Consider the following 15,620-nt stretch of genomic DNA (forward strand, 5'->3'; position numbering starts at 1 on the left):
AATCGATACGTCGTTGAAACACACCCAGTTCGATCCGAGGAATGTCGGATCTGTGGCAGGCCTCTATTGTCAGCAATTTCCTCGGAGAGAACTCCTATGTTGGCTAACATCAGATTATAAGATTATTTCGCAACGTGCACACGATCGTTGAACTTTTGCAACACACACGTGTGCGAGAGGCACATAACCCATTGTACGTATTGTTCTCGACGGGATAAAAAATGAGCCGATATCTTGCAGCATATTTATCGATATATTTAACGCGTGCTTTTATTTCAAGTTCACGATGAATGAACAATACCGGACCGTGTAAATTATATTTTTCGACCTATCGTATTAAAAATGTATCCTAGAAGGAAAGGAATTCGTATCTGGATCGATTACGATTATAAGCGTGTATTTATACGAGAACAATACAATCTCTCGCGTGTCTTTTTTTTTTTTTTTATATATATACACGCTTCGAGATCGCATCTAAGAGGAAGATTGGCCGAGGACTTGGTACGATGCCGCTCGCAAGCTGAATCATTTAATTAACAGAGGTAAAAAGGAACGTGGCGACCGAAGTTAATAAATCGCAATTAAAGTGTTTTCTAGGCCCGAGTGTTCGGATACGATACGATCTTTCGGTGCGGAGGGAGGCTCGTTATAAAAGTTATAAAACGGTTTTAAAGCCGTTCTATATAACTCGCTCGGCCGTTTTTCAGCCGTCCAATTGTCGTACGATCGTTTACGGGCGTTTAACAATCGGTTGCCATCGAGTCGAGCTAATTAACGAAACCGTCAATGAAGGAAATTAGTAAGTAATTTCGTTCGAGTGGAACTTTATTATTATTGCTGCTATCGAACGATGCGTCGTGTGATCTAAACGTGTATAAACATGTACATATTAAACAAAAGATTGGTATATTTGCATATAGACGATCACCACGATGAATCGCGATCTTAAGAGTAATTTCCAAACGTTTTCAAGAGCAAGACCCTTCGGCCACGTGATGCGCAGCCTGATTCGCCAGAAATCTTTCCACTCTTTCTCTGAATTCGTTGCTCGATTCCGGCAACGGCAATCTCGGCCCCGAATTCCTCAGGTTGTGCCGCGCCGTCAAATTTTGCAAGCTTTCGGACAATCCACGGTCGTGGTCCAGAATATCCGGTCTTGGCGCCTTCCGTTTTCCCGCATTCTCATCCAATTTTCCGTTTCCGTTCGCGTAGCTCGATTCCGGCAAACGATTCATCATCCCTCGAAGGGCTATTCTAGCGCTGAGGGCGGACCAGAACGCCTCGAGAAGGGAGGCGACGAGCACGTTCACGGTTAATAAAATTTTAGCGTGGGAAGATTTGCGATAATCCGTGTACAACAACGACACAGTCGCTCCATTGTCGTTCATCGCCTCCAAGGACTCCTCGGTGACATTTTTCCACAAATTTCCGTTATCCAGAGTCGTGCTCGGATCCGTGAACCCGTCCGACGCAGGATCGATCGTCGAGCTTCTCAAGATGTATCCGGATATGTTGGACATGTTGTCGAGTATGATTCCAGGCGTGGGCGAGTACGAGTTGATTTTCGTCGGGTGACGGAACGTTTTCTCACCGTCCTCTCCGTCCAACGAGGTGGTCTCGAGATCGTCGAAAGACAGAGTGGCATTGGTCGAAGATAACGATTGCTCGAAGCGAGAAGAATGATTTTCTCGGTCGAAAATTTTCTCCAGGGACCACAAAGGATCCCTGCTGTCGGCGGCGGCGGCGATGTCGAGTATCGTGGCGATGAGGCAGAGGACGGCCGCCGTCAAGGAGAAGAGACTCGCGTAGAAAAAGATTGCGATGTTCCTGTCTATGTACCATCTTCTCCACGCGAACAGTCCGGTCACGAACGGGACTAAACAGGCGACCGATAAGATTGGGCCTTGAAGAGATAGGGCCAGGCTGCCCAGAAGAAGGGAGAGAGCGCCCAGACCGAAATGGACCAAGGACAGACCTCCCACGGTCGACGCCGAGTAACGCCGCTCCGATGGGTAGAGGGAGGACAGGGCTGGTTTCGTTCTCACTTTTATCACGTACACGTTTTCCATCGCTCTTTCTTCTTCTTCACGACGAATCTTTAGTCTAGGTCAATAAGGGGAAATTCTCGATTTCACTTACGAAAATTTCCACGTCCCTCTCGTGTATCATGATCGATATTACGATTATATTCGCCAACGGAGGATAGAAATATTAACTTTGATTCGAGCTTTCTTTCAAATGAAAACGAGTGAGAAAAGAAGAGACGACACGGATTTTCGAGAAGACCAAGAGGCTAATTTCAATTCCGTTAGCAGAGATCGTGGCTATCCGACGACCGCAACGCGGAATTATTGAAATGCAAATTGGCGAATTGTTCCATCCAGAAGGAGAAATGGCCGATGATTTCCGTAACGGCAGAAGCGGCGAGCAACCAATTATGCTAACCGCTTGGATTTAATTGAAATCTTCGCCCCTCGTGGGTTTCTTCGTCGCTTCTTTCTTGCGGCTACGCTTGTGCAATTCGTTTCCAACAATGGGAGACACGGAGGGGGAGGGGGACAAAAATTCAGAGGAGAAGGAAGAGGCGCGCGAGCGCGCTCGTATCCAATAAACGTGAAACGTGGAACGGTAAATAAGAAGCTGGCGCTTCGTTCTTCTTCTTTTTCCTTCCTCCTCTTCTCCTTCCTTCTCCTTCGCCTGCACGAATATTATGCAATAACTAAGTTGACTGCGATGCAATTATCTCGTTGCACGCGCGCCTTTTCTCATACAACCGTGTTTTCACCGTGATTTCTTTCGTGGACGGAGCCGCGCTCGATTTTCAATCTCTTGAGAAATCATCGATCCAGTTTCCACGTTCGTTTTGCCATCTGTTTCCCGAGAATTAAATATTTTATTTTATTTCGAGCGAACTTCGTGTGCCGACGAATCGATTGACTTCTTTCCAACTTGATCGATAAATCAAGTTTGTTAATCGAGAATATTCGTAATTAACGGTTTGATCGAGATCGAGAATTGTAACCGTAATCGATCAATTGTTCTTCTTCCAATCCTCTCGATAACGACGAATCCTGATCCTCGATAGATGCAGAAGAAATTTCCAATCGATCCAATCGAATGTCTCGCGGCTAATTTGACGAGAAACGGAAAGGTTTGCAGCGAAAGACACACCGGCAAAGACTGAACGAAGACTAGTTCGGGTTGAAATTACTACGAGAATCTGAACAGGCCTCCCACGCGATCGGTTTCGCAGTGAAAGGGACAACAGAGGAGAACGATGGATAGATGAACCTTCGCGTTGTTTTATGCCTTCTTCATACCACTTTCCATGGTCATAAAACGATGTCACGCTTGCGAGAAAGAAATGCAACCAGCGTGCATATTCTCTTCTTATGGAATTCATCATCGATATCTTGGTATTGCATATATATATGTGTGTGTATATTGTGAATATCCAACGATCAATTTTGTGTTAATTTTCACTCAATGCACCTTCCTTTCGTGTTACAGTTTAGAGTTAAACTCGTGAGAGAGTTTAACTCATGCTGGAATCCTCGGCCAAGCTAACCTTTATTATTCACGGGCTCGGCACCCGACCTTTTCTTTTCGAACAGTCAGAGCAACTGGTAAAGAGTAAGGTTGAATTATCTCGAGAGAAGAGGTTCTGTATCTATCGACGCAAGAGGATAATATCGAATCGATCGATATTAAATTTTTCAATTTCCTTTTCGAATATTTAAAAAAAAAATTTGGGCGATAAATTAGGAGACAATGAAACGATAAGATTGGATGACTCAGAGGACAGAGAAAGAGAAAGATAAATGACGCACGTTTGAACGCGTGTCGCTTGAATACGCACGTGTGTAACCCCCCTTTCGTTTTCCAATACGACCGACCGATCCTAACATCCTCTTCCCGAGCGCTCGTTTTAAACGGTTATCGTTGGAGGACAAACAAAATGTGACAAAAATTCGTAGAAAAAAAAGTGGAAAGAAAAATAAAATATTTGCACGCGTGAATCCGTGGCAAGAAAAGAGAAAAGTTCACTTTCTCGATCTTCCGGAATAATATTCTCCTGTCGTTGATCGATCATTGGAGCAGAAAACGTGCTACACTTTCTTGGAGATTGATCGCGATTCTACGAGGAGAATAGGCGATTCGATTTATCGCTTAACGTGGATAGAAAGATAGAAAATATCCCCAATCGTGTTTATCGACCCACTTTCTACATTTATTAAAACATCGATGGAAACACGGTATTATTGATTGAAGTTGAGAAAAAAGAAAAATACACGCAGATACTTTTCCTGACCCCGATTCCTACAATTATTATTTCTATTTCGAACTCATTTTTCTCTCGAATCTTTAGTTTTTCAATTTTTTAAAAATCTCTATCTCGTCCAATTTACGTTTCTCTCTTTTTTTAAATTACGAAATTCTTCCATCGACTTTTCCACCCCTTTGAGATGACTTTTCGGCCGTTAACGCGACATTCGCCAACGCTGTACGAGTTAACAGTGTGAAGCACGAACAGTGAAAGATAAAGAGCGTGTTTGTGATCGATACGCATTTGTGTTGGAGCAGCTGTTACGATCGGGGCACGCGTCCCAACGGTCGCAGCAGCTGCCCAGAAAGTTATCTATAGTACCCTCAACTGGAGTTCTTTTATGATACACGAAACGATAATCTCGTGCATCGGTTTATTTATCGATAGATTTAGCATTTTTCCCTGTCTACTTTTTAAAAACAAAAAAAAAAATATCGATTCGACGACGATAAAAGAAAATTTCGTGGATTGTTAAACTGAATTTTTATCGAGTCTACTTCACTCGTTTATATTCGATGAACGATCAAGTTTTTCCAATACCCTCCAATCCGATGTTCAACTCGATTTCACGTTTCACAATAATCGTTGGATCCGTGGAAATTAATATGGAGCGGGATTTAAAATTTAAATGTCGCGAGGGGAGCGGTAGGCAAAGGTGGGCATAAATTCTTGAACATACTGTAGAGGATGGCAGTAAAACAGGAAAACGTTGGAAGGGAAGTACTATAGGTGGCAGGGCCCCCACCCTGAGATGTGACACCGTGTCCGTATTATGCGAACCCTCTGACAACCCCTCAGGTAATACGCCGCACATACACGCGCGTGTGCATTGGAGAAACGCTTGGAGAAACGCCCTTCGTACATCTGCTCTTGAGGGAACTCGTGTGGCAGTTTGTTGGGAGCAACCGCGGTGCACGGATCGAACGCGTTTCGACATTCGACTTTCCCCCAACGGGCTCGTCAATTCCGTTCAACGGGAAAAGTTAGTAGAGTGAATTTCCTTACGGCAACAAATTCCTTTTCCACCCGCCTCTTTAAATATCGTCGTGGAAGAAGGTTAAAATTCAAGACTGGATTGCTACTTTCCTCGATATATCGAGATCCATCGTGGTGAGAAATATTCAGAAGAGGATAGAAATTGCGAAGGAAAATGTGCAAGGCACGCCGCATTCCCGCGCAAGAGATCATCGTCCCGCCACCTGCACGAATGGTAACCTTCTCCCTCGAAACTTGGACATCCCCCTCCTACGTGAGCACCGCTTTGCTGGTTCTCGTGAATCAGAAACACCAATAATCAAGAAAAAGAAGAAGATTCGATCGCGTGAAATATAGTGCGCGTCTCCAAGTAATAAAGACCGACTCGTTTATATACCAACAATTATAATTATGCTTCGCGTCTATCGCAACGCGTAAAGTTTCGAAGCAAATTATTCCGAGCAATTAATTTTGACAAAGCTAAAAATGGCGGAAATACCGGCCCCCGTCCACTGTTACACGAATCCCTCGTTTTGCCGTCAATCTGAATACATACCGGAGGATCGGGGCGGCGGCGACCTGCCGCCGCCTCCTCAATTTCAATGCGGCGACGATCTACCACCGCCGCCCCCTCCGTTGCAACTGCAGTGCAACGGCGGCCAGACGAATCCCGCGTTTCAAGAAATCGGCGAGAGCAGAAGGGCGGAGAGGTGCGGGGAGGCGGGCGGAGGCAGATACGGTTGCTACCTCGAAAACGGTAACAACTCGGCGCATCGAAGGTATGGAAGCGTTCCGTTCGAGGAACGCCGGTACAACCAAGGTTCAAGGTACGAGTACATAGAGGATATAGAGGAGAGGAGCGACGTGCAGAGAAGGGGTTCCCTGAGGTACCCCGAGTTGATTCCGCGCCAGCAGGTGCAGCAACGTTCCGCACCGGCGGCCAACCAAGACGACGGGCGGGAACCGCAGATGCCCGGTTGCCGGAACAACAGCGGTGGAAGATACGCCGTTGTACCGGGTGATCAGGATTACCAGGACGAGGAAGCAGCGTGGAGCACGGTGAAGCGCGTATCCTCGACGCGGAGGCATATCAACACGCCGCAAGGTAGGCTAAGATAAAAAGAAATTGCGATAAATGAGATTCTTTTCGTTCGAGGAGAAAATTGAAGAGAGGAGAGATGAGAAAGAGAGGGAATGTTGTATACTTTGTAGGGCGTTACAGCAGGGTGCCGTTGCAAGAGGAGGAACCGCCTGCTCTGCCGGAACGAAACGGTCAGGAACTGTCCACCTCGCCCAAGAATAACTTGGCCACGCAAAAATTGCACGAGATATTGGCCACACCCAGGAAGCCACCTCGATCCAGATCCGAGGAGAGGACGTTATCTCCAAAGAGGCAACACTCGTTCAATCAAACCGGTACGCCACAAAGAAGAGCCCTCACCCCAGCTGGTTCCCCAACCGGTACGACGATTCGATTCGAAATCCCTTTTCAAAGAATATCCTCTACTTTTTCCTTCTTTTTTTGAAAAAAATATTAAATCAGATATTAAAATTTCGGAAATGTAGGTCGAACGTTCAGCCCTACTCGTTCCACGCCGCATGGAACTCCTCAAAATCGTACATTCACCGGGGGGCTTCACACTTCAACCCCGAACAAAGAGCCATCCGCACGAAGATGCCTACCATTATTGGAAAACCCGTCCCGCCAACAGGATGTTTGCCCGGCCAGCAATTGTGGAAGGCTACGTTACATTGGAACAGCTCCGGTCGACCTTGTGACGATGGGTCATGGTGACCCACCGCCTCGTTACGCATACATGGAAAATGGACTAGAATCTATGCCGATGGTGTCCGGTTCACCGAGGTATCAAGTAATACCTGCTGGACAGAAAAGGAACGGGTATCAAAGCGTGGAAAGTGCCTTCATCGCTAGAACCGCAGTTGTGAGTACAAAAATACATTACTTATTTTCGCAATGAGCAAGGGAATGAAACCAATCATGGTGTTTCATTTTACTTAAGGTCCCGCCGCTGTCACCGCCGAACAGCGACGCCAACACAACCTTGGCCAGCGGTCTGGAGAAGAACGACAGAAGAAACGCGCCGTTCTTATTGGTCCTGGTTGGAATTCTAACCTGCGGTTTGGCGCTCTACTTGTCGTGGACGCAAGGGAGAAGGTAAGACGAAGAACGATACCGAGGATGATTTAGATGATTTACCAAACGCTAGACAGGTCGAAATTCGTTTCCAGGTATTACTACGACAGCGCGGCTGGTTGTGGCGCGTGTTGCGCATTGGCAGGCGCTTGCAGAACGTTGAGAAAGACTTGGACAGGACTTGGACTCGCGGGATTGTCGGCCCTCAGTTGCGCAGGCCTTTTGTTGCTCGCCGCCAAATCTCCCAAACCTGGCACACCTCTCCACGACGTCACGGCCGGCGCTTTGTGCGGCGTTTCTTTGCTCGGCGCCGTTCTCGCTCTGCTCGCGCTTCTCTCACCAAGGTGCAATTTAGGCAGACACAGAAGGGTGCATTCTTGGATACCTCGTCTCTCGCCTTGATTTCGTCAGATTCTATTCTTCCAGATGTTTGATATTCTTGTTTAAGAATAATTCCAGCCAAAAATTTATTAACTGGAACTCATTTTTGAAACTGTTTGAAACTGTTGACCGATTCAGCAACGTTGAAATCCTAGTCTGCCAAGTCAAGAGTTGAATTATTATATGGGAATAACAGGGAAGAGGGTATAACGTAAGAAAACGATTTAAACTGTCGACGTGACATTATCGATCTTAAGATAAACGAACTTGTAATCCATGCTCATGAAAATTACTCAAGTACAATATTTTTCCACGATCTTGTATATTTTGTAACGATTTTTAAATAAAAATTTCCGAAAAAAAAATGTGTCTCGATTGTCACGTATATTTATCTCCGTTTAATGAAACGCTGTATAATTATTAATATTCGACATATCAGTAAAGAACCGGATGTTCCTTATCGTAGATTCACCCAATAGGAAGTCGATCCCTCGCTCCATATAGAATCGTTCTAATTGCAAGATGTGCACACGTTCACTGTCAGTTGAATATTCGACGTTACGTGTTAACGTTGTGTATAATAAAATTTAATTTTTGTGATTTTTACACGGAGTTGAGAGTGCAAAACTAACCGAATATGAATGTAACGAGTGTATCTAACGGAACAAATCTGTTAACTGCAATAACTCTGATGCTGCATAATATTAATTTAGTGGCGAATAATGGCATACTTCCACCACCTAATATCGATTTCATTAATGAAACAATGGTCCGCGCGAGTCTTTCACTGAAAGATGCATTATCGTCCAATGAAACAACGTTAATACCTCTTGGTTACAAGTTTGTTATACATGTAATTAAAATAAGTGTTAATTACGCACATATAATTTTCTGTTTTCAATTTTATAAGCGATCAATATATCTTTTACCAGAAAATAGAAGATAATATTTCTTATCCAGAATTGAAAACTGTGGAAAACTATACCAAAATATTTGATAATATTTCAACGATGATTGGATATGCCAACGATTTGGAGCCTGGCACTACTTATAAGATATTTTACATGCTACACATGGATGATAATGTACCTATAGCCTATAGTGATTCGAAGAATTTCACGACTCGTTGCATTCGTAAGCTATTACATTTCATATAGGCTGCGCACAGATAACGACAAGAAATAAATGAGAAAATTTTTCAGCAACTATCAATTTTCACGTAAAAATAAAAACTACCAGTTTAATATTGACGAAGGATCGAGAAGTAATAATTATTTCTTCTATCTTCAACATTTTTTTTCCATACTGTTTGAAAATGTTTTATCGATTTTTAGGAATCCTTGTATCCTTGTCCAAGCAACTGGTACGACTTCGTGTTCGAGAATCTGGAAACAGGCATTCAAATTAACAAAGGAAGTTTAATTAAACTGTCATACGAATTTACAAATCTCATACCTTATACCTTGTACAAAATTACAATCAGCAAAGGAGCAACGATACTATTATTCTCGCAACAAGTTCGAACTCTTCACGAAGGTAGTAGTTAAACCTTTTTTTAAATTTAATTCCTCCGTCGATTCCATTGATCCCTGAGATATCTGTTCACAATAGTGCCATCGGAAGTAAGGAATTTCAGAATGACACTGACATCGTCGAAAATCAATTTGCAGTGGGACGCTCCTTTATATCTGAATGGGATCATAGAAAAATACGAAGTTGTATTACAGGTAACCAAAGAGGAAAATTCTAATTATTCAAACAATTACTTAGAACTACAAAGTAACAACAATGGTTTCAAGGTTCGAACGTATCTTGGTTGTGAAAATTTAAAGATTGACCCAAAGAAAAATATTACTAATTACCTTTCAACTCCGTTCACCAATATCACATTTTCAAACTTAGTCCCTTATGCACATTATATTGGAAAAATTGCAGCCTGCGTCCCTTTTTGTGGACCTGAGAAACAAATTGAATTCACTACAAAACAAACAGGTAAAAAGAATTTATATTTCAATGGAAAGTTTCCAGAGACCAATGAAAGTTTGACCACTTTCAGACACTCCAACCGCGATATATAACAATTTAAGATTTCAAAATTACACATTGTCGTGGGACGCGCCTAAAGATTGCTCGACAATTTCTGGCCCCGTAATTGCAAAAATCGTTGTCACTGGTATTAGCAAAGCGGTGAACAATTTTAGCATCACGATCCAAACAGCAGAATATTCTTGCTATTTGAACGACGCGTTGTATGGGGCTGAAATATACGAAGCGCGAATTTACGCCATCAGAATTAACACCGAGAGGCGCAATGAATCGCGATATGAGAAGCTAATATTCATTACTCCTCCGAAAGGTTAGATTGCAACAACTTAAAAAGTAGAAATTACTCTCTTAGGTAATGATTAAGATTAATTTGCAACAGAACCACCTCCTGTGAAGAACTTAGAGATTTATGAAATGGACTTGCAATCGATGAGAGTACGCTTGAGATGGGAAAAACCAGAAGCACCTGCGAACGGAGAAATAAGATATTACGTAGTGAAAAGTTGTTTTTCGAGTTGCGAGGTTGTAACGAAGATACGGCCAACCGAGTATTGCCAATTATGGGATAAATATGTCTGCGCGGATGTTGAACATCCAGTCAAAGAAATCAAGGTGCCATTTATCGAAACGAGGATATACAGTATTGATCTTAAATTAATATTGTATTGAATATTCTTCAGATATATCCTGAGAACGCAAACGTTTCACCGTCCAACGCGTCGTCGACGGCATTGCAAATTGTTTGGGCGAAGATGAAACCGGAAGCGCCAGAAATTTTTATCATCGAGGCTCTCGAAAAAGGGATGGTGAATCTAACGTGGTCTCACCCTTGGAAGACGGGTGGACGTCTCGAGAAATTCGTGATAAGGGCAGAAATGATATCGTCGCGTCTCAAAATGCAAATTCCACGGTCACGGAAACGCACGGTTTACGAATATCGAGTCGAAGAGTATCGATCGAGTTACAGTACGAAATTACACTTATTGTCCTCGTCCATTTACGAAATTTCCATTCGAGCAGTGACAAATACAGGATTACACGGGGAGGAGAAAATTGGAGAAGTGAGCACGCTTTTGGCAATGGCATTCGAGAAAGAGTTGACAATGGAAATGAGCGACACGGACTCGACGATATTGTTGCACATTCCCCCCATTCTGAACGACACGAAAAACAGTGTAACAAATGTTGTTATAAAAGGTAGCCAAATTGCTTGCAAGAATTACACGGAATTGAGCCCCTATCTGCGCGAGAAAATGGGTATCAAATATTACGAGATCGCGTGGTGTGCAGCCAAGTTTCCTGTGAGTATTCGAATCTCTATGTAACATTTCCTTTCTTAAAATCAACTACGATAAATATATTAATGTTAACAATTCTTCAGATCCTATAGATTAAAAGGAACACAAAAATTACAATTAAACTTGCTTATAAATTAATAAAAAAGCCTTGACATTTTTGTATTGCCAATTTTTGTGCTCGTTTTGATCTCTAGAATCGACACATCCAAAGATGTTGCATAGTTCTATATACTTTTTTTCTCAAACAAACTTTCACCCTTTCTCGAACAGACTGATACATTCACTGATAAAACATTCGCAATAGGCGATAACAAGATTTACGGTAATGCCACGAATTGCGCGCTAAAACCGGCCGAGTCCTACGCAATAATGATAGTATTGATCGACGAAGAATCATCTGTCGTCAACGATCAGATGATAATCTTGGAGATAACGTCAATTCGCGTTGGCAAAGTAAAGTCGAAACGATACGACGAAATTTGGATCATTCCTATCGCGATATTTCTTATCGTTGGGGCTCTAGTTTTTTACTTTTATCAAAGGTGCAAACAGATTTTTCTCTTTACTGTGTACGATCGAATGAAATGAATAATTTGATTGTATTGATCGTAGAAAGCAAAAAAGATCTTTGGAAAAGATCACGCTACAAGATTTGGTTCATCTTGAAACAGAATCGATATCGTCGAGTTCTAAACAATTTTTAAACGCCGCTACTGCCTCGTCGGATAAAAAGTTTCTTTCATCGTGTGAGAATACGACTTACAACGGAGACGCGTTATGCATTAATGATGTTAATCAACGGGAAGGAGGAATGTCGTTTGTAAAAGTGAAAGACTTGGAGAAATACGTAAAGCATGCGATCGAGTCTGGATTACTCGATAGGCAGTATAATGTGAGTTCTTTCATATTTAAATGTACGTATTACGACGGATGCGATAAATTTTTGTAACTGTATGTAACTGTATTTGGATTGCAAATAAGACACTGCCACGAGGACAAACGAAACCATGGGAATACGGAAAGTTGGAACAAAACAGAGGGAAGAATAGATATGGAAATCTCATAGCCTGTACGTAGATACTTCCCTCAGAATTCCTACAGAATTGAGATAGAATATGTTAATTAAATCGATTTTTATTCTACAGACGATGAAAATCGTGTGATACTAGAGAAACTTCCGGATGACCCTTATTCAGATTACATTAACGCTACTTACATCAAGGTAATCGACGTATAAGTGGATAAAAAAAAAAATAATATTGTTCTATCTTGAAAAAAAGATTGTAGTATCGATAAATGGAATTTTTATAAAAGGGCTATAAAAAGGAGAAATTTTACATAGCTACGCAAGGTCCGAAAGCTAATACGATCATCGATTTTTGGAGAATGATCTGGCAAGAAGAAAGTTACATCATTTGCATGATCGCGAAATTGATCGAAGATGGAAAGGTAATAAATTTGTATTAAAATCAATAGGTAATTTGACAATTGAAAATATTTAAATTGTTATAGACAAAATGCGAACAATATTGGCCCGATATTGGAAAGAAGAAAAGATACGGAGATATAATTGTTTTCAATGCGAAACACGCCGTGTTTGCAGATTTTACGTTTCGTACTTTACACGTGACTTATGGAGACGAAGCTCGAAAAGTGAGAAACAAAATTGATATCGATTAAATAACACACATTGATATGATTTCTTTAACGCGATGATCAATTGAAAAATTAGATCGAGCATTTACACTACACAGCATGGCCGGATCATGGCGCACCGTTGTTCACGCATTCTGTGGTAACGTATTTAAAGAAACTCTTGGCAACACCACCCGGAAGTGGACCAGTCGTGGTCCACTGCAGTGCAGGTGTTGGGAGAACTGGAATTGTAATTTTATGTGACATTTGCCTTCGACGCGCCGCGGCAGAAGGGGTAAAATATGTTTAAAAGAAATATTTTCACCAATTCTTGAAAGCAGAACGCGATACCTACTTTTTAAAAACGTCTTTTAAGGCGGTGAACGTGTTCTCCGAAACCCAAGCAATTAGAAATCAAAGGATTAATATGATAGATAACAAACAACAGTATCTATTTGCACATTTGACGCTCCTAGAATGTTTATTTTTTCTTCCAACATCTTTACCATATAATAAAGATCTACCTATCAATATTATAGAGCTTAAAGAACAATTGATGATTCAACGAGACAGGTAATTTTTCTTATAAAAAATATATATTACATGCAAGAATGTGCTTGTGCATATGTGCAAAGTATGTTGTGTGTTAAATAACTTTTTTCTAAAAAAAAGTCTAGAAAAAATGACCTGGCACGATGAAGTTCTTCGATTATCCATCAATCAAACATCCCTATCAAAACGCAACCTTGTTAAAAACAGATTTCCAGAATTAGCATTAGGTTTGGAATAACTTGATTGCTCCTTATATTTCTTCTTGTATTTCTCTATCATCGGAGTGCAATAAAAGAATAATTCCGTTGCAGCGAATGCAGGCAGAGTATATTTAAAAAGATATCCGTCGACAGACGAAGACAGCGACTACATATCCGCAGTTTACGTAGATGGTGTAAAATTACAGAATCAATATATAGCAACGCAATTACCATTACCTGAAACATTTAGCGATTTCTGGAGAATGATTGCTGAGTATAAAGTGGAACTTATCATTATGTTACAACTACCAGATTTAAAAGATGCGGTATCTTATCAATTATGATAATTTTATTAATTAATTTAATATTAGAAAAATTTTATTAATGAATTATTAATTTATAATAATAACCTTTGTACAGACGTGTTGTCCTATTGTTCCAAAGAGAGAATTTAAACCTGTACCATATATAAATGTTCGAACGAAAGAATTCTCAACATTTGAATACTATACGTTAGAGAAACTGATAATCGTCGACAATTCAGAGGTTAGTCGCAGATTTTATCTGGAAACGAAATGCATCAATTTTTATATATCCAATTTCAGAAACCTGCTACAGAACAATACGTAACAATTTTATGTTCCACGGAATGGAAAACTGGTAAAAATCAAGATTTACCTGCGACTATGTCATTAGTAACATTATGGCAATCAGCACAAAAAATTCTGAAAGAAGACAGTCCTATCGTCGTTGTCTGCCAGTAAGACTATATCCAAAAATATCTAAAAATATTTTTATATAAATTGAATATTTATTATGAAATAAATGTCTATTGCGAAAGTATCTCTTTTTAATTAGCGATGGTGTAACTGGCTGTGGACTTTATTTAGCCTTAAATTTTCTTTTGGAAAGAATGATTATTGAAAAAGAATGCGATGTTTGCTTTGCAGTTCGCGCGATAAGAAAATCAAGGCCTGATTTTATCACATCTTTGGTAAATTTTATTCAAATTAATAATATTCTTTTAAAACTTTCGAAAATTCGAAATGATATAAGAAATATATCTGTTTCAGGAACACATGGAATATCTATATGATGCAATCATAACGTATTTAAAATATTTCGAAACTTATGCAAATTGCACGTAAATAATCTCATTAATTATTATTTGATTAATTAACTGATTCGTTACATAAACTTGACTCGAATAATTTCAACAGACTAACAACGATTGCTTTCTCATATATATATATATATCATATATATCGTTCGAGATATAAATTATATCATTACGTAATTAGTTATTAATATTCTCTCTTTTCAATTTTTATATTATTTTCTTATTTTTCTGTGTTCAAAGAAAATGATCGAATATATCGCGATGTATACATATATATATGATCTCATCATTTTCTTTACAAAAAAGTGTTTACGTAAATAATTGTTTGTAGAAATTAATATAAAAATTTGATAGTAAAATTAAAATATTTATTTCAACAAACACGTGAAAAGAAAAATAATAGAGAACTATTTAAAATGTACTTACAAATTTGAAGAATAAAAATTATATCTATCACGAGGTAAAACTAATCTGCAAAATTGATGACGCCATCATGCACGTTTTCGCGCCAAATTTTAGCTGCTCGAATCGTTCTCTTTCGTCGATATTAAAACACTATCAAACATAATACTTGAACTAAACAATAAAACGAGATATTTTTAGCTTCTTTTCAATTTTAAAAATTACATTTAGAACACCTTGTTTCAACGAAAACACTACTTCATAACCAAAACATCGAATCTTTGTAATACGCATAATATGTATAAACAAAAAAACCGTTAGAAACAACTTACATTTTATGTAGAATATATCGAATTTATGGCAATATCCAGCAAAGGCCATTATTTCTTTGTCTTGAAGATAATATTAGGTAACTAGTACGATACGTTATTAATAGAAATAAAAGATGTTTAAGGGAAAAAAAGGAAAAAACGAAGGACCGTGGTATAGTCGTGCTTCCCTTCCTCCAGTCGAGAGTTTACACTAATGA

At 40.2% G+C, this 15,620-nt stretch overlaps 3 protein-coding genes and 1 long non-coding RNA gene across 8 annotated transcripts; 2 read left to right on the top strand and 2 right to left on the bottom strand.

Moving 5' to 3' along the window:
• Positions 1–234: 234 nt before the first annotated feature.
• LOC107965415 lies at positions 235–5,223 on the bottom strand. Its single transcript, XM_016915776.2, has one exon. The coding sequence runs from the start codon at positions 2,067–2,069 to the stop codon at positions 969–971; it is 1,101 nt and encodes a 366-aa protein (XP_016771265.1). The 5' UTR covers positions 2,070–5,223; the 3' UTR covers positions 235–968.
• Positions 5,223–8,203, top strand: LOC100577348. 3 transcript variants are annotated; one of them, XM_026444863.1, is made up of 5 exons: positions 5,223–6,407; positions 6,515–6,763; positions 6,869–7,245; positions 7,324–7,478; positions 7,535–8,203. In XM_026444863.1, the coding sequence occupies exons 1-5, from the start codon at positions 5,789–5,791 to the stop codon at positions 7,857–7,859; spliced, it is 1,725 nt and encodes a 574-aa protein (XP_026300648.1). In that variant the 5' UTR covers positions 5,223–5,788; the 3' UTR covers positions 7,860–8,203. The 3 variants fall into 3 exon arrangements, with proteins under 3 accessions (XP_026300648.1, XP_006558548.3, XP_026300649.1); XM_006558485.3 differs by having other exon boundaries at positions 7,553–8,203; XM_026444864.1 differs by having other exon boundaries at positions 6,515–6,718.
• On the bottom strand, positions 8,204–15,615 carry LOC107965416. 3 transcript variants are annotated; one of them, XR_001705351.2, is made up of 7 exons: positions 15,424–15,615; positions 15,116–15,265; positions 14,248–14,351; positions 13,980–14,133; positions 9,701–9,794; positions 9,294–9,526; positions 8,204–9,223 (listed from the first exon to the last, which is right to left on the bottom strand). It is a non-coding gene; the product is annotated as an uncharacterized LOC107965416 (long non-coding RNA). The 3 variants fall into 3 exon arrangements; XR_001705352.2 differs by having other exon boundaries at positions 15,116–15,244; positions 15,424–15,614; XR_001705353.2 differs by lacking the exon at positions 15,116–15,265 and having other exon boundaries at positions 15,424–15,612.
• Positions 8,440–14,874, top strand: LOC410417 (receptor-type tyrosine-protein phosphatase kappa). The gene is made up of 23 exons (XM_006558538.3): positions 8,440–8,691; positions 8,771–8,972; positions 9,041–9,102; positions 9,173–9,374; positions 9,450–9,565; positions 9,638–9,830; positions 9,895–10,194; positions 10,264–10,496; positions 10,565–11,185; positions 11,453–11,724; positions 11,795–12,074; positions 12,164–12,251; positions 12,328–12,404; positions 12,497–12,631; positions 12,695–12,835; positions 12,915–13,112; positions 13,194–13,390; positions 13,490–13,596; positions 13,681–13,895; positions 13,990–14,115; positions 14,175–14,329; positions 14,428–14,563; positions 14,643–14,874. Exons 1-23 carry the CDS (start codon positions 8,476–8,478, stop codon positions 14,715–14,717), a joined length of 4,347 nt encoding a protein of 1,448 aa, XP_006558601.1. The 5' UTR covers positions 8,440–8,475; the 3' UTR covers positions 14,718–14,874.
• Positions 15,616–15,620: the final 5 nt, after the last annotated feature.

This window comes from Apis mellifera, linkage group LG13 (genome assembly GCF_003254395.2).
Source record: "Apis mellifera strain DH4 linkage group LG13, Amel_HAv3.1, whole genome shotgun sequence".
NCBI lineage: Eukaryota > Metazoa > Arthropoda > Insecta > Hymenoptera > Apidae > Apis > Apis mellifera.

Bases quoted from the DNA above. Each gene is read 5' to 3' on its own strand.
- LOC107965415 (XM_016915776.2), bottom strand. From the start codon at position 2,069: ATGGAAAACGTGTACGTGATAAAAGTGAGAACGAAACCAGCCCTGTCC.
- LOC100577348 (XM_026444863.1), top strand. From the start codon at position 5,789: ATGGCGGAAATACCGGCCCCCGTCCACTGTTACACGAATCCCTCGTTT. The intron at 6,408-6,514 runs GTAGGCTAAGAT...TATACTTTGTAG, and splicing joins GCATATCAACACGCCGCAAG to GGCGTTACAGCAGGGTGCCG. The intron at 7,479-7,534 runs GTAAGACGAAGA...AACGCTAGACAG, and splicing joins TCGTGGACGCAAGGGAGAAG to GTCGAAATTCGTTTCCAGGT.
- LOC410417 (XM_006558538.3), top strand. From the start codon at position 8,476: ATGAATGTAACGAGTGTATCTAACGGAACAAATCTGTTAACTGCAATA. The intron at 8,973-9,040 runs GTAAGCTATTAC...AAAATTTTTCAG, and splicing joins TTTCACGACTCGTTGCATTC to CAACTATCAATTTTCACGTA. The intron at 10,497-10,564 runs GTGCCATTTATC...AATATTCTTCAG, and splicing joins ATCCAGTCAAAGAAATCAAG to ATATATCCTGAGAACGCAAA.